Below are 17,922 nucleotides of genomic sequence, written 5' to 3' on the forward strand. Positions count from 1 at the left end.
TCTTGAAAACTCCCATCCATCCATAACTCCCTTGTCTTTTATTATCGGTATCTATGGAATGCCGCTCATTTCCTTCATTTTTTGGAAGTCAGCTCTCCTAAAGTCCAGAATGTGGTTTGACTTGTCTTAGCTTCAGCCTTCCTTTGCAGCGTAAACTGCAGGAGCACATGGTCACTTGCCCCTAAGGATCCGACCACTTCAACTGCATTGATCAGGTCCTCCATGTTTGTTAGGATGAGATCGAGAGCAGCCAATCCCCTTGTTGCCTCTTCTACTTGCTGGACCATGACATTGTCTGCAAGGCAAGCGAGGAATTTGTTTTGTACTCTTGGCAGAGTTTGTTTTTCAGCAAATATTCGGTTGGTTTTGTTGTAAGAGGTTAACCTTCCTACTCAGTTTACTGCCCCTTCGGAAATGAGGACCAGAATGGTTGAATTGTTGCACCAAAAGACACCAAAAGACAGTAACACAAGCAAATTGGGAAGCAAGGAACAGACACCAAATTGTGCATAACTAGCTTAAAAAACTGTGCATAACTAGATTATAAAACAGATGGGGATTATTTAAACTTTGCCTACATTATTCAGAGAGAAAAAAGAATAAAAAATGTCCAAAGGTTAATGTTGACTATCCCTTTGCTTTACAGTGGAGCAAAGTGCCTCTAAGCCTTCTCCATCCTTGGATTCGGGACCCTTCTTGCTTCCGCACCCTGAGATGGAGCCCTTGGGGACGTGCACTGCTCTCCTGCTCATCGGGATAATATCCTTCCTTCTTCTTTCTGCCATCTGGAATAGCAAGGTGTACAGAAAAGGGAGAATGCCCCCCGGCCCCACTCCGTTGCCCATCATTGGGAATGTTCTGCAGCTGAAGGGCAAACTCTGGGATCAGGTGTTCTCCAAGGTCAGTGGAAGAAGCAGGACCACCATCTCCCCAATACATTTCTCTCTACTGAATTACATTGTTTATTTTGGCAAAGTTATCTAATTCATTAAGGTCATTATTTTTGCTGCTGCTTTATAACTTTATCACTTAGGATTGTCCATGTTTGTGTGATGATGTCATTCTTTCAACTATAGGCTGCTCCTGAGTTACAAATGTCTCCTAGTTAAGAACAGGGCTGAGGCAACAGGAAGGGAGGGAAATATACCATTCAGAAGGGAAGTTCACTCTTCACGGGGACATCAAAGGGAAAAGTGTCTCCACTAAAGCTTCATCTCCAATCCTTGTTTCCATTTTTTTCAAAATCCAGTTCTGACAGGGACAGAAAATGAGATGACAACAGGGGCACAGACAGCAAAACAAACTCCACAGTGGTATTAACTCTTTCCTAGGCTATTTACCTATACTGTTTCCCTCACAACCTCTACGGATGCCTGCCGTAGATGTGGGAGAAACGTCAGAAACATGGCCATGCAGCCTGGAAAACTCACAGCAACCAGGTCTTTTAGTTATTTACAAGAAATGATTACAAAACCATCAGACATAGGGGCTTTTCCAGATTTCATATCACTTCTATCTTATCTATAGACTAATTACAGCATGATAGATTCATTTCCAAATTTGGTCATATGACAACCTGCGGTATGTCTCTTTCTTTGTTTTTCTCCAGTTTAGAGAGAAGTATGGACCCGTGTTTACACTTTATTTGGGGACAGAGCCTGTTGTGGTGCTGCACGGCTATGAGGCCATCAAAGAAGCTCTGATTGACCAGGGCAATGACTTTTCTGATAGGCCAAATCTACCATTGGCAGAAAAAGCCCGTAAAGGAAGAGGTATACACTTCTGATTTATCTATTGCAGGTTGGAACAGGGTCAAAATCCCCTCTTAGGCCTCTTCCACACAGCTGAATAAAATTTCTCCATTTTCTGCTTTGAACTGGAATATACGGCTGTGTGGACCCAGACAACCCAGTCCAAAGCAGATATTGTGGAATTTTCTGCCTTGATATTCTGGGTTTTATGGCTGTGTGGAAGGGCCCTTAGACATGGAAACCCGCTAAGTAATTTTGGGAAAGTCAGTGTCTGAGCCACATAAACAACGACATTGACAAACCTTTGATGGATAAGTCCAATAGTTTGAGTATTGCCTTGGAGCACTCAGATAGGCTAGAGATGTATCGCACCTAAGTAGGTATGTTCTTAGATGCTCATCATGGATGCTTATTGCTCATCATGGAAGTTTGCACAGCAATAATTGGGTTGGATATAATTATCTTATTTTCCTTGGTTGCATGCCAATCCTCTACATATCTCTACATATTCTTTTGAATCTATGTAAACTAGGCCTGGGTAACAATGGAAAAATTTGTTTCTAAAATCGATTTGTATTTGGGGTTTTTTTTTGTTTCGATATTTAAAATAATTACAAAATTTTCCTTTTAAAAAGTTTGATATTTACGAAATTTTTAAATGGTAAAAAATTAACGAATCGATTTCCGAAACAATAACGAATCGATTCGTTAATGGCGGACGCGACCGCGAAATATGCTAAAAAACCTCCAAAAGCTTCTGAAGCTTCCCTCTCCCTCTGTTGTTGACTGTTGGTGTGATATTATATTTTTTTTTCACTAATTAAACCATAAAACTGGCCCAGACATGCGGAAATAATAACGAAACGACCTCAAAACAATAACGAAACAAATACAATATCGAAATACGAAGCATTTACAAAACGTTTTTGAAAATTCGTTTTTTTTAAATAATTGCTCCAGAATGGTTCGTTATCGTTTTGTAATTGGAAACATTAACGAATTATTAACGAATTACGAATTAACGAAACGAAACCGCCCAGCCCTAATGTGAACATTAGGCCTCTTGTTGATTCTGGTTAATCTGCAGCCGTCGACTCTGCTTATCTGAATCCTCATTAACTTTACCTGGTGTCAGACTGTTTTCCAAACTAGAATCTAGAGAGCTCACAGGCGGAGAGAGTAAACCTTTCTCCCAAGGCCTGACAGAAACATTCCCATGAGAATCTGCCCTTTGCACTAAAGCCTCTCTGTCAGTGTCTGCATGAAACTTATTGACCAAAGTGTCTCCATCTTGCACCTCAAAGACAGGCCCAGCATCCCCCACATCAGAAGCAACAGGGGACTGATTTCCCTCCTCATTGCCCACATCAGCCTCCTAAGAAAATGAAGAAAATGTAAAATGTGTGTTCAGTCCTTATGAACATAGGAGCATTAGACACAGCCTTTATGAAATGGATGTAATGGACTTCTCACCTAAATTCTGTGTTTCTCCTGACAGGGAACATACATTTGTATACCTATTGTTGGGCTTAAGACTAACAGAAAGCCATGTCGCTCCCTCCTGAGATTGCAAGACTTAAGAGTGCTTCAGTGGCACATGGATGCATATTAGGACGATGATTCACGAGTTGGGGGTCTAGGTGACCAGAAAGTGATAAAAGAGACCTCCACACATAAAGAAGTAGCTGAAAGAAAAAAAATGACCCTCGATCCCTCAGTCTAAAGAGATAACACTGAAAATCCATGTGTATATTTGCCATTTTCCCTCCCCTTGACCCTCCCATCATGGTCTCTTCCTTCATCTGTTCCAGGGATCATATTCAGCAATGGGGAGAGCTGGCAGCAGATCCGGCGTTTTACCTTGACCACCCTCCGTAACTTCGGGATGGGTAAGAAGAGCATTGAGGAGAGGATCCAGGAGGAAGCTCGGTATCTCCTGGAACAATTCCATGGCACAAAGGGTAAGTGGACTCTGTATTGTTGAAGGCTTTCATGGCTGGAATCACTCAGTTGTTGTACATTTTTCAGGTTGTATGGCCATGTTCTAGAAGGATTTTCTGATGTTTCGCCTGCATCTATGGCAGGCAACCTCAGAGGTAGTCATTCTCGCAACGTCTTAAGATGCCTGTCATAGATGTAGGTGAAACATCAGGGGAGAATACTTCTAGAACATGGACATACAGCCCGAAAAACCTACAACAACTAAGTGGACTCTATTGGCCACCCACACCCTCGTTGGCTTATTCTTAGGCCTTTCCAGGAAGTTCCTCCTGCCGTGTTTTGTCAAAAGGCTCCAGCTTCAAACTCTTGCATGCATCTGAGTTTTATAGATCTTCTTTCTGGGTACTGGGTTTTCCATACATAGGGTTAGGGACTTTCCCTCCTGCTCACCCAGAGTCCAGGAATTTCCCACCTGGAGGCTAAACATTCTGTGGCTTGGTCTATTCTGGGAGGCTTGGACTTCAGATAGTCTAAGCCCAGATGCTCAGATGTTCTACATCTTTATAAAGTTGGAGGCTGGATGGCCATCTCTCAGGGGTGTTTTGAATGTGATTTTTCTGCTTTCCTGATAGGGATGAATAGATGGCCCACAAGGTCTCTTCCAACTCAATGATTCTATGATAATTTGGAGAGAACCTGAGCAAGCATGGCTTTCCTATGATAGCTTCCAAAATGACCAACCACCCGTTCAATGTCCATTCTTAATAAAGGTAGTTTCCACCATTTCTGACTCCTGAATCTCACATGTTAGAATTTCAAGGTAAGAATGTCTTCCCGTATTGTATGGAAGGGACAGGGACACATGAGAAAAGGGCCACCCAACTTCCAAGACTCAAAAGGAGCAAGAGAGGTTCTCCTTCAAGTACAATGAACACAGAGGTTGGAATGGGAAGATGTTGGTCATACTCTGAGATGCTCTCAGTCTCCTCAAGAAGGAGAAAGCAGGGTATAAATGAAGGAAGGAATGAATAAACGTAAGAGCTACCACAGCCAAACTGGAAAGGTGCCCAAAGGTGATCTACCCCAGTCCTCTCAAATACAGGAGTCTCCCAGAACATGACAATGTTGTCCACTGCCTGTAAGAGATGGAAGGAAGCATCAATTTCTGCCCAACCAGGACCAACCCATTCCACGGAAACAGATCAAGAGTTTCCAGGTTGGTTCAAATTGGACTGATAGTCTAAGAGTTGGACTGAGATAAAACTGTGCTTTTTTTCCAATCCCTTCCAGGCCAACCCTTCGACCCACACCACCTCATCACCTGTGCTACCTCCAGTGTCATCTGCTCCATTCTCTTTGGAAAGCACTACGGATATGACGACAAGATGTTTCAAACCTTGATTGCACTGCTTTTTGAAAACATTGAGGTTTTTACTTCTATTTGGGGACAGGTAGGCCCTTTTCTCTGATTGCTTGTGGGGAGACATTTCTCCTTAAGGCCTCATCTGCACTGATCATTTACTACAACTCCAAGTTATCTTCAAAACATGGTGGCTAGACAATGCACACAGCAGAAGTGCTTTAAGCCTGCTAAGTGAAAACAAGCAAAACCAGGGGAAAGTCCGAAAGGAAACTCTTAAGCCTCATCAGAGCACTCCAGTATAAACCACATCACACAGAGATATCATCTCCACAGAATGCAAATTGCCATGCAGACACTCAGAGTCCTATGGTTTTATTTAACGTGTCTGAAGTGAACCAAGGGTACCATTGTAATGTATTTAAAAACACAAAGTTTAAAAAGTTGTAGATGCCCTATCACCTCCTTGTTCTTCCTTTTTCTACTGACGTAAGAAAATAAGCCCTTTTTATGGTTTTTAATGTCCCTGGCAAGCCTGAGCCCATTTTGTACTTTAGCCTTGCGGACCATTTTCCTACAGGCGTTGGCTAGTTGTTTAAATTCTTCTTTGGTGATTTCTCCCCTTTTCCACTTCTTGTGCATGTCACTTTTGAGTCTTAGTACAGTTAGAAATTCTTTGGACAACCTGGTTCTCATGTACCTGCTCAACATGCATTAAACCCCCATCACACCATTTTCTTCTAGCTTTTCAATGCCTTCCCTGCCCTCATGGAATGGGTTCCAGGGCCCCATCAGCACATAATACCAAACTATGCCAAATGCAGAGAATTCATTTTGAAGGAAGCCAAGGAACACAGGGCTACTCTGGACCACAACTCACCTCGGGATTTCATCGACTGCTTCTTTATCAGGATGGATCAGGTAAGAGAGAGCCCTGGGACCCATAACCATATTCCTTAGTGTTCTTTACCTAAGAAAACCTGGATTCAGGAGTTACCAAAGTTGGTAACTGATTTGAAGGTGGAGAGACTCCAAGACATCTCCTGGCATTGTCTGGGGTGGTTCTTTGCAGAGAGTGATTGAAAGCCCCAGAATCAAGGCCAAAGAAAGCCAAGTGTCCAGTACTAGCCCAGTGAGTTCATCTGGGGGGGGGGGGGGGGGGGGCAGATGCTAGGTGGGGCCAAGTCCCACTCTCAACCTTTTCTCTAAGAAAATGAAGCATTTTTTATTTACAATAGATTTCATGGTTAAGTGTTTGAGGGAAGGCTTTTCAGGATGCGCATGTGCTATATTTTTAGCTTAAATGCTATATTTTTAGCTCTCTTCAATGAGTCTAGGAGCTGCTAATCATTCTTCTGAATTCCCTCTGTAGCAAGGGCAATGACAGTTGGGATGGAGGAGGCCCATTCATCTTTTTCTGGGCCAGTCATGAGGGGTTGTGCCTGTCTCTTCCTCTCTCCCACTTAGGCAAGGGCAGCGGCAGTTGGTCAGGAGGAGGACCTTCCATCTGTTTATGGGCCAGTTATGAGAGGGCTGTGCCTGTCTCTCCCTCTGAGGCAAGGGCAGTGGCAGTTGGGATGTCTGGAGGCCCATACATATTTTTCTGGGCCAGTCATGAGGGGCTGTTCGTGTCTTTTCCTCTCTCCCTCTGAGGCAAGGGCAGTGGCAGTTGGGATGGCTGGAGGCCCATTCATCTTTTTCTGGGCCAGTCATGAGGGGCTGTGCCTGTCTCTTCTTCTCTCCCTCTGAGGCAAGGGCAGTGGCAGTTGGGATGGCTGGAGGAGGACCTTTCATCTGGTTCTGGGCCTAGGCATCCCAGAGCTGTGCCTGTTTCTTCCTCCAATATTATTTGACAAGTTAACAAAAGACTGTGTAGGCTATTACTCCCAGAGAGAATTCAGACATAGTTCTCTGAATAGAATCATAGAATCCTAGAATCAAAGAGTTGGAAGAGACCTCCTGGGCCATCATCCAGTCCAACCCCATTCTGCCAAGAAGCAGGAATATTGCATTCAAATCACCCCTGACAGATGGCCATCCAGCCTCTGCTTAAAAGCCTCCAAAGAAGGAGCCTCCACCACACTCCCTCCGGGGCAGAGAGTTCCACTGCTGAACGGCTCTCACCATCAGGAAGTTCTTCCTCATGTTCAGATGGAATCTCCTCTCTTGTAGTTTGAAGCCATTGTTCCATTGCGTCCTAGTCTCCAGGGAAGCAGAAAGGAAGCTTGCTCCCTCCTCCTCCCTGTGGCTTCCTCTCACATATTTATACATGGCTGCTATCACTTAAGAAATTACAAATCCTGACATGTATCCCTAGGAGAAACATGATGATGCCTCTGAGTTCACGATGGAGAACATGGTTGCCTGCTGCATTGACTTGTTTAGCGCAGGAACCGAAACAACCAGCTCCACACTCAAGTATGGACTCTTGATCCTCCAGAAGTACCCAGAGATTGAAGGTAAGGCAGATGTGAAGCCTCCAGGGAAACAGGTTCAAGACTAAATGTGACCAGATCCTGGAAATAAGCTTGGGTTGAAAATAAGTTCTGGAAGTGGCTAGATTATTAATTTTGGTTTACAAACACTGAGTTGCTAGATTGATGTTCATGTCATGTGTGATGCTCGAAGGTAAGTGTTTATGGACCAGTTGTGCTTCTTGATCACCTGGGAGTATTCTGCACCTGTAATTCTATTTTATGATTACCTGGCACTGCACTCCAAAACTCTGAATGACTTCTCCCAGAGGTTTCATGTTAATGCTGAATAGCATGAGGACAAAACAGAGCCCAATGAGACCCCTCAGGTCAATGGCCAAGGGCTCAAAGTGGAGGCCCCCAGCACCACTTTCTGGACTCAACTCTCCAGGTAGGAATGGGCTCACCGTAAATCGATACCTCAAAGTCCCATCTCAGTGGGGCGGCCAAGAAAGATACAATGGTTGGTGATATTGAAAGCCACTGGAAAGCAGCCTTTGTCTCATATTCAAGCTTGAATTCAAATTGAAATATAATAATTAGGGCTGGGCGGTTTCGTTTCGTTAATTCGTAATTCGTTAAAAAATTCGTTAATTTTTCAATTACAAAACGATAACGAACCAGTCTGGAGCAATTTTTTTAAAAAACGAATTTTTAAATCGTTTCGTAAATGTTTTGTATTTCGTTATTGTATTCGTTTCGTTATCGTTTTGAGGTTGTTTCGTTATTATTTCCGCATGTCTGGGGCAAGTTTTATAGTTGTTTTTGGTTTTCTAAGGATTTTTATAGTTGTTTTTGGTTTAATTAAGCTTCAGAAGTTCCCCCTGTCCCATTTGGAGGTTTTTTTAGCGTATTGCGCGGTCGCGTCCGCCATTAACGAATTGATTCGTTATTGTTTCAGAAATCGATTCGTTATTGTTTTGTAATTTTTTTCACATTTACGAAATTTCGTAAATATCGAACTTTTTTAAAGGAAAAATTTGTAATTATTTTAAATAACGAAACACAAAACCCCCCAAAAAACGAATCGATTTTAGAAACAAATTTTTCCGTTGTTACCCAGGCCTAATAATAATGTCTTGCTCCATAAAAATATTGGCATGCACCTCTTGGGATGGAGTCCTTCCACTTTTAGGTAGCACCTCTCTTTTGATAGGCATGAATTTAAAACGTGGCTTACTATGATGAAAAGGGATTTGAGGGCAGATTCTTCTTGCTTTCTTGCAATGAACTAGAATTAGTTTGATTTCTCTGACATTCCCTGGATGTTTGTTTCTTGATACTTCACCTTATCCATCTCCTGGCAGAGAAAGTGCAGGAAGAGATTGACCGGGTAGTTGGCTGCTCTCGGATGCCCAGCATGGCTGACCGTGGACAGATGCCCTACACAGATGCGGTCATCCATGAGATCCAAAGGTCCCTCTCTATTGCTTCAGCGGCCCTCCCCCACGCCATGGTCAAAGACACGCCATTCAGAGGATACGTCATCCCCAAAGTGAGTTCTTTGCTTCTTCTTCCAGAAGAACACTGCTCCATGGTCCCAGTAAAGCTGAGTGGTATCTTTGAGACAGTGACAAAATACTCCACTCAGGAGAAGAAAGAGAAAATAATCCCTCCCCTTAGTTTTTCTTAATCTTTTTTTAAAAAATTCCCTTAAATCAGTATTAGTGTTTCTGAAAATTGGAGGAAATGATCTCTTGTTATCTTGGGTCATTGGAGAGAAAATTCAAGGAGATTTTTGAGTCATGCCAGACTAATCTGATCTCTTTCTTCGATAGAGCTACAAGCTGGGTAGATGCGGGGAATGCCGAGGATGTAGCGTACCTGGATTTCAGTAAGGCCTTTGACAAGGTCCCCCATGACCTTCTGGCAAGGAAACTAGTCCAATGTGGGCTAGGCAAAACTACGGTGAGGTGGATCTGGAATTGGTTAAGTGGACGAACACAGAGAGTGCTCACTAATGCTTCCTCTTCATCTTGGAAAGAAGTGACGAGTGGAGTGCCGCAGGGTTCCGTCCTGGGCCCGGTCCTGTTCAACATCTTTATTAATGACTTAGATGAAGGGCTAGAAGGCAGGATCATCAAGTTTGCAGACGACACCAAATTGGGAGGGATAGCCAATAGTCCAGAGGACAGGAGCAGGACTCAAAACGATCTTGACAGATGAGAGAGATGGGCCAAAACTAACAAAATGAAGTTCAACAGTGACAAATGCAAGATACTCCACTTTGGCAGAAAAAATGAAATGCAAAGATACAGAATGGGGGACAATGCCTGGCTCGAGAGCAGTACGTGTGAAAAAGATCTTGGAGTCCTTGTGGACAACAAGTTAAACATGAGCCAACAATGTGATGTGGCGGCAAAAAAAGCCAATGGGATTTTGGCCTGCATCAATAGGAGCATAGTGTCTAGATCTAAGGAAGTAATGCTACCCCTCTATTCTGCTTTGGTTAGACCACATCTGGAATATTGTGTCCAATTCTGGGCACCACAATTCAAGAGAGATGTTGACAAGCTGGAATGTGTCCAGAGGATGGCTTGGTGTTGTCTCGCATGATACATGAATGGAACATGCATACTGGTCCTACAAGGGGACTTATTTTTATTTATTTTATTTGCTATACTTGTATACCGCCATTTCTCAGCCTAGCCGGCGACTAAACGCGGTTTACAACAACTTATAACAAACAACAGTATACAGTTTAAAAGCATAAAAACATAATCCACAATACACATATCAATAAACAATCCAATTCATCTCTTGACTAAAAACGTGATCCAGTTTCGTCGTCCAGATTGCCAGTCCTTCAATCATTACACTTATTGCACTGAGTTAACCGAACGCCTGCTCGAACATCCACGTTGTTAGTCTTTTCCTGAATACCATCAATGAGGGAGCTGATCTTACCTCCTTGCTTGCTTGACTTGCTTGCTTTGTTTGACATCAATTAGGACATCACTTCAGCTGCACCTTCCAGCTAAATTAAGTTGTGAACTATCTTGCTGTGGTCAATTTAGCCACTATCTGACCCCAATAGTCCCCTTTCCCAAGCCTTTCAATTCCAAAGTCTTCATGTTTTGGTTATTATCTCACCAAATCCAATACTCTGCAGGGCACCACAATCTTTCCTGTTCTGATCTCGGTGCTGCATGACAGCAAGGAATTTCCTAACCCCAAAGAGTTTGACCCAGAACACTTCTTAAATGAAGATGGGACCTTCAAGAAGAGCGACTACTTCATGCCCTTTTCAGCAGGTAAGACCCTCTCTTCCTCCCATTGGGGAGCAACCTTGGACATCAGGTGGTCAAGCAGCTCTTTCTGGGTTTCTGGATTTTCAATTGCTAAGGAAATGTTTCTGGGGCAAAAATGTCCTGTTTTGCCCCAGAAACAGCCTTACAACAAGGGTTAAAGCAACTAAAAAACTTTACTTCAGCAAAAGGAAAATACCCTAACAAACAGGAGCAAAGGAACAGAAGGAAAATCCCAAAAGCAAAGCAAAATCAGACATGAAACAAGAGTCTTTGGCAAAACACACTGCCTTGCCAGAGAAAGAGAATATGCCACGTTATTTACTCTTCTTAGTTCAGAACAACATATGTACAATGTAATCAGTTGCATCAACTCACATAGTGTCCTTTTTATGAAAGGTTCAAAATAGTTCTCCATTTGGATAAATTCCTTCAGCAGTTAATGAAGTCTCTGCTTCTCTCTGCATAGCTGGAGCCTGAACAAATATGTAACAGTATCCAAAAGTGCAAGGCTCAACCATCTCCATGGGCATTGCCCAACCAATCAGCTTCATGCGTGTTATTTCACAGTTGACACACACATTCACTGAGTCCTTCCATGCTCCAACAGAACGGTTGCTGCCAGCATTGATTACTTGCTTTACTTCAGTTACAGCCCTCAGCTCCCAACACAGGTGTTCCTTTCACCAATTCTAGATTAATTTCACCTTTCTTCTTTTGCCCTTTGGTGTTCCTGAAACATAGGAACAGGCTGTATGTTTTCTTGACCCTCTTCTTCCTCCTCAACACTTGGATCCAAATCCCCAACTCATTGTTGCAACTCAGAATAAGCTTCACCTTGCTTCCAAACACGACCACACAAGAGCTGTAGTTTTATAGTTTATTGAGGAAAACATCCAAGTCAAAATAAAGAATAAGCATTGCAAAGTTCCAAAGATTAAGGTTAAATGCAGAATATAGTTCCAAAGACCTTCAGGTAAAAGCAGAAGACACAATCCTATTGGCAAAGTTCAAACCAGAGTCCCAGGTACAAGCAATGAAACAATTGCCCCATGAATCCCAATGCAAGAATTCCCAAGCGTACTGCTTTCCAGGCTAAGGTTATTCCATGAAGCTTCCAGGCTAGTAAGCTACGTTGAACTGATGCTTTCTCAGGGTTTGCAAGAGGCCTAAATACCTTTCTAACATGAAAACATTAGGCTCTCATCATCATAAAAGCATTGCAATGACCTTTCACCGAGCTGGCTTCTCGTCTGCCGGCCAGACGAGAACTCTGCCTGACCCGCAGATCAAGACAAGCTTGCCGGGTCTAGTCACTGTCTACACTTTCGGTATCAGCGTGGGAAGGCACCTGCTCGCTATCTCCTTCATTAAAATTCCTTTCTGCTGGGAATGGCTGTGTTGACACTACACTGTCTGTGGGAGCCTTAGAAGCAGGCCCAGAGATTTGAGGCACAGACAAAGAGCCAGGAAGCTGAATCCCAGCAGGAATCTGAATCCCATCATCCTCAACATCAGAAAACAGCTCAGCCACAACACTCATACATCTTCAGCCTCCCGTTTTACCTCCTCCTCCTCAGAAGAGGAATACACAACACTGTGGTCCTCCCAGTTGTGGCTTCCACTGGATCATCACATGGCTGTGAGATATGCGTTGCTTCAGTCCAAAGAGAGCTCTTGAAATTTGGTGTCCTGGGCAGAGGTTTCCAGATGAGGAGGCCTGACCAAAGAATAGAGTAGGACTACTAATCCTCTTGTTGTTGGGACTATACACTATACAGCTCCCTTTATGACACCTTTCCCTGTTTCTCTCCTTCCTTCCTGGATCTCCTTACAGGCAAACGGATCTGCACAGGAGAAGGACTGGCCCGCATGAAACTCTTCTTGTTCTTCACCTCCATCCTCCAGAACTTCAAGCTGAAACCCATCACAGACCCCGAGGACATTGATGCCACACCCCTGGTGAAACCCATAATCAGGTTCCCCCGGCCCTACAAGTTCTGTGTTATCCCTCGCTGAAAAGCTCCTGCCTGGGGAACAGATGCCCTGGGACAGTCAGGGGTCACTGCACAAACTCAGCTTTGGTTTCTTTGTTAAACAACTATCCTAGTTTGGGTTGTGGTAGGTTCTTTTGGCCTATATGGGCATGTTCTAAAGGCATTCTCTCACTTTGTTATAGTGGCTACAATTGTCACGTGAGCTTATATATATGCAAACACGGGAAACATTTCAGTTTTGACAAGAAGATTAGTAATGGCATCACTTCTGTGCATTAGCAATAAAGGTCCTTTGGAAATAAATCCCCTGCCCAACTGACCGGGTAGGATAGTTGCAGTGGTGAACATTCTCTCCACCTGCCATCTTGCCCAGACTCCTTCACCCCATGAGCCTCTGAGATTTGCAGACATAGATCTGCCTGACCAATCAGGAGGAAGCCTGATTGGTCCAGTGTGGGCGGACCTGAATGAAGCCCTGTTCACTCACCCAGGTCTGCTAGCTGGATATAAATCCTGGAACTCCACCTCCCCAGGCTCAGTTGCCTTTGTTAGGGAAATCTCCCAAAATAGCAGAGCACCCAAAAAGACAAACAGGATACTTAACTGAAGAGTCAGCTCACAGCAAGCAGGAAAGTGAAGTGCTGTGTGGCTGCAAAAGAATGTTTGAGCTTAGCAGGCAAAGATGCAGAGTTAATTCTTTAAAGTTACAAGAACTGGGTCTAAGTTTCTCTCTAACTCCATAACGTCTCAGATCCAAAAGAAGAGGAAATACTTCCAAACACGACATCCCATCAAACACACAGAGTAGAGAGAGGTTGGAATGCAAAGATAGAAAAAGCAGAAGCCTTAAGCAAAGCCATGCAAGCTAAAGAGTATCCATTCTACACCACCAATCAGATGGGAGCAGAAAGAGAGCGAATAATAGATTCATAGAATCCTAGAGTTGGAAGAGACCTCGTGGGCCATCATCCAGTCCAACCCCATTCTGCCAAGAAGCAGGAATATTGCATTCAAATCACCCCTGACAGATGGCCATCCAGCCTCTGTTCAAAACCCTCCAAAGAAGGAGCCTCCACCACACTCCAGAGCAGAGAGTTCCACTGCTGAACGGCTCTCACAGTCAGGAAGTTCTTCCTCATGTTAAGGTGGAATCTCCTTTCTTGTAGTTTGAAGCCATTGTTCCATGTCCTAGTCTCCATGGAAGCAGAAAACAAGCTTGCCCCCTCCTCCTCCCTATGGCTTCCTCTCACATATTTATACATGGCTGTCATATCTCCTCTCAGCCTTCTCTTCTTCAAGCTAAACATGCCCAGCTCCTTAAGCCGCTCCTCATAGGGCTTGTTCTCCAGACCCTTGATCATTTCAGTCTCCTTCCTCTGGACACATTCCAGCTTGTCAATATCTCTCTTGAATTGTGGTGCCCAGAATTGGAGACAACATTCCAGGTGTGGTCTAACCAAAGCGGAATAGCGCATGGGGAGCATGACTTCCCTAGATCTAGACACTAGGCTCCTATTGATGCAGCAAACAATGCACAAATATCTATAATAACATAGAACAAAAATGTATGTATGTATATCTTATAAGACTCTCAAGAAAGTAATATAAATCAGGATTTTATGCTCTCTATTGGAGTAAATTGTCTGAGACTTTATAGTATTTAACAAGAATGTTGTCAGCACATTATAAATAAATGTAGATTATCATGTCAACATAGAGAAATAAACAACAGACTAAAGATAATAAAGTCCATCCTTTCCTGGAGTCGGATTTCAGTGAAGGAATTCAAAAGTCTCTATCTTTATTTTCAAAAGAATTCTTTGCCACCATCAGATTTTCTACCAGATGGACGTGAGTAAGAGACTTGGCTCTAAAAGCCCCTGATTAAGTTACCTTTCAGCACCAATTCTGAGGTTCTTACCCTTGAGACTTATGCTTCATGTTCAGATCAACCTGAACGACATTGGGAAGTCTCAAGCGCCTTCAAACCAGTTCTTTTGGAACCAGAGGAAGGCTTTGTCCCTTCAGATATAGGCCATTGGAATTGGGGTTGTGATTATTCCGATATTCACAGCCACTGAGGAAAAAGGAAACTTGGAAAAGCTTCTCAGCTGCAAACTCTTTGGTCTCAAGACAAACAGAGACTATGATGTATATTTTCCTTCACCGCTTTGAAACTTCCAGCTTATTGCCTTAAATAGATAACTCTTTGTGAACAATAAATCTTATTTTGAGTTATCTACAGTATTTGGGTCTTTGAGAGTTCCAGTTTCCTAAAGGAGGGCAAGAAGCAATCCCCTGGGGAAAGATGTCACGTCCATGCCTCTTTCACTAAGAGCTATAGCCCCCAGGCGCGACAGCACATTCCCTCATGGCCTTGTCTTGGGCCAGACTTTGTTGTTTGCCTTTTGTCCATCATCTTGTGTGTGTGGTGGTGCTTTGCTGTGCTGCTGTGGCAAGGTTCTGTCTTCCTCTCTTCCTCCCTCCTCCAGTCTGTTTGCTGCAAGTTTCTACTGCAGTTTGAGGAGTAGTTCTCATGCCTAACCACCCTATTCTTTCTCACAACATTCTTTGTTTAAACTTGCAATTAAGAGATAAGCCGGTGCCGGTCAAGTGCATTCCCGTGGGTCAGGGTCACTTGAAGAAGATTTGAAGTTCCAGTTTATTCCAGTTTCTGATCTTTTACACCTGTTTGGTAACATAGTGATAGAGAGCCAATCAGAAATGTACTAGGGAAGCATAGATCAATTGAATGGACAATGTCTTAACATCAATTTAATTTCTGTAAAACAATAAAAGATCGCAACTCCATCTTGGGGGTGTGGCAGTATTTTCATGCCCAAAACATAGCTGCCACCATTTGCTTTGGCCAGCAAAAAAAAGCTATCTTTGGAGAGATTCAACTCGTTGGTGCGTTCCTTCTGTGCTGCCCTCCCGAGTCAGAAGGGGACTTCTGAGAATGTGCAAAGTGCATGCTCCTTCAATGGGTGTTGCCTGGCTTCACTGATGAACCTCCTTGGAAACAAGGCAGCCCATGGAGAGTTGCTCTGGTTCAGAAGGCACCAGGGTGAGCCATGATGTGTTTGGAGGAATGTCAGAGACCCAGGCTTGTGAGCTCATGGGAATATCAAGTACAGGAGCTGAGGAGAGAAATAGCACAACTGCAGGATCTAGTCTGGTGGGTGGGAAAAGGGATGGCAGCAGGTCCAAAAGTGAGGGAACCAGGCCCCTTGGCATTGATTTCTAAGAGTGTGCACAATTCCATTTTGCAATTCAGTATTTGGTGAAGTTCAGTGATCCAGCAGCAGGAATGCTGAAAATGGACTGTGTGGGGCCAGCCAAATCCTTGGCTGGAATGAACCACGTAGTGCCAGATCCTTCAGCTGCATTCTGGAGATTTGACTGCTCCACGATTAACAAGAGGAACCGCATGTGTGTTTTTCCCCATTATCCTTGCCAGAGCCAATCAGAAGAAGAAAGCGGATCACGTGTCTTTTGGCAAAGCTGGTCAATACATACTAGGGCAAGCTCCTCCATTTTTCTGTGGCATTTGAGAGAGAGAGAGAGAGAGATTGTGTGCTAGCTAGCTCTGTGTTCTGTCTCTGTGCCATCACTGCTTAGGATCACTTTTTGAGCACTCCAGTCTTTTTCTTCTGTGCTATATCAATAAATGTTCTTACTTGATATCTTCCTTTTGTCCTTGTGTTAGCCCATCATGTTTCCGAATGTTTCACTCATCCACAGATTTTGGGGGACTTTTCAAAGTTTTTACAAGTAACAGTTTAAAAAACTATGAGCATTATCTTCTAGGGCTGGGTGGTTTCGTTTCGTTAATTCGTAATTCATTAATAATTCGTTAATTTTTTCAATTACAAAACGATAACGAACCATTCTGGAGCAATTATTTAAAAAAACGAATTTTCAAAAACGTTTTGTAAATGCTTCGTATTTTGATATTGTATTCGTTTCGTTATTGTTTTGAGGTCGTTTCGTTATTATTTCCGCATGTCTGGGCCAGTTTTATGGTTTAATTAGTGAAAAAAAATTATAATATCACACCAACAGTCAACAACAGAGGGAGAGGGAAGCTTCAGAAGGTTTTGGAGGTTTTTTAGCGTATTTCGCGGTCGCGTCCACCATTAACGAATCGATTCGTTATTGTTTCGGAAATCGATTCGTTAATTTTTTACCATTTACGAAATTTCGTAAATATCGAACTTTTTAAAAGGAAAATTTTGTAATTATTTTAAATATCGAAACAAAAAAAACCCCAAATACAAATAGATTTTAGAAACAAATTTTTCCGTTGTTACCCAGGCCTATTATCTTCATGAATTTCCTGTACAATAACACAAGATAATGGGGAATCATTCCCTCTCCAAGTTTCGGAAATATTTTTACATCTCCTGATTTTGGGGGATTTTTTTTTTGACATTTTGACAAAAACATTTTTTTAAAAAGTCACAACAGCTATTTTATTGAATGTCTTTAACCAGTAGAAGTTAAATTTAGGGATTTCTTCCCAGCTCAGCACAGACTGACCTACTAGTATTGAAGTATCAGTCAGCCCTCCTCTTTGCAGATTCACTTGGAACTCTGGTTGTTGTAGGAGGGACCAATATCTCCTCTACCTTAAGTAGAGATTCCTGATACTGAGCAGAATTCTGGGAAATGTAGTTTAGGGCAGGGCCTTAGGCATTCTCTGGCATAGGGTTCCTCGCCTTCCCAAACTACATTGCTCAGAACTCTGTGAGATGTTGCAACGGTTGATAAGGTGGATAGACATGGTGGAAAAGGTATATGAACAAAATGTTGAAACACCGGTTGCTGATAAAAGTCAAGATTTTTGTATTTATTTCTCAATGACCGGTGCCCATCTCTTAGCTAATCAGCAGCAGAGGTGGCACCTGGCCAATCAGGGACCGGGGAGGGAATTTCAAAACTAGACAATGTTAATGAATGAGGGTTTTACTGTATAAAAGTTACTGGATATTAGGGCTGGGCGGTTTCGTTTCATTAATTCGTAATTCGTTAATAATTCGTTAATTTTTTTAATTACAAAACGATAACGAACCATTCTGGAGCAATTTTTTTAAAAAACGATTTTTTAAATACGTTTTGTAAATGCTTCGTATTTCGTTATGTATTCGT

General features: G+C 42.9%; 1 protein-coding gene across 2 annotated transcripts; it reads left to right on the forward strand.

Annotated features, from left to right (window-relative positions):
* Positions 1–669: 669 nt before the first annotated feature.
* LOC132780888 (cytochrome P450 2C18-like) lies at positions 670–13,026 on the forward strand. Of its 2 annotated transcripts, XM_067463159.1 has the most exons (9): positions 670–900; positions 1,610–1,772; positions 3,563–3,712; positions 4,983–5,143; positions 5,797–5,973; positions 7,370–7,511; positions 8,834–9,021; positions 10,639–10,780; positions 12,612–13,026. In XM_067463159.1, the coding sequence occupies exons 1-9, from the start codon at positions 715–717 to the stop codon at positions 12,791–12,793; spliced, it is 1,491 nt and encodes a 496-aa protein (XP_067319260.1). In that variant the 5' UTR covers positions 670–714; the 3' UTR covers positions 12,794–13,026. The 2 variants fall into 2 exon arrangements, with proteins under 2 accessions (XP_067319260.1, XP_067319261.1); XM_067463160.1 differs by lacking the exon at positions 5,797–5,973.
* Positions 13,027–17,922: the final 4,896 nt, after the last annotated feature.

This window comes from Anolis sagrei, chromosome 1, assembly GCF_037176765.1.
Source record: "Anolis sagrei isolate rAnoSag1 chromosome 1, rAnoSag1.mat, whole genome shotgun sequence".
Lineage (NCBI taxonomy): Eukaryota > Metazoa > Chordata > Lepidosauria > Squamata > Dactyloidae > Anolis > Anolis sagrei.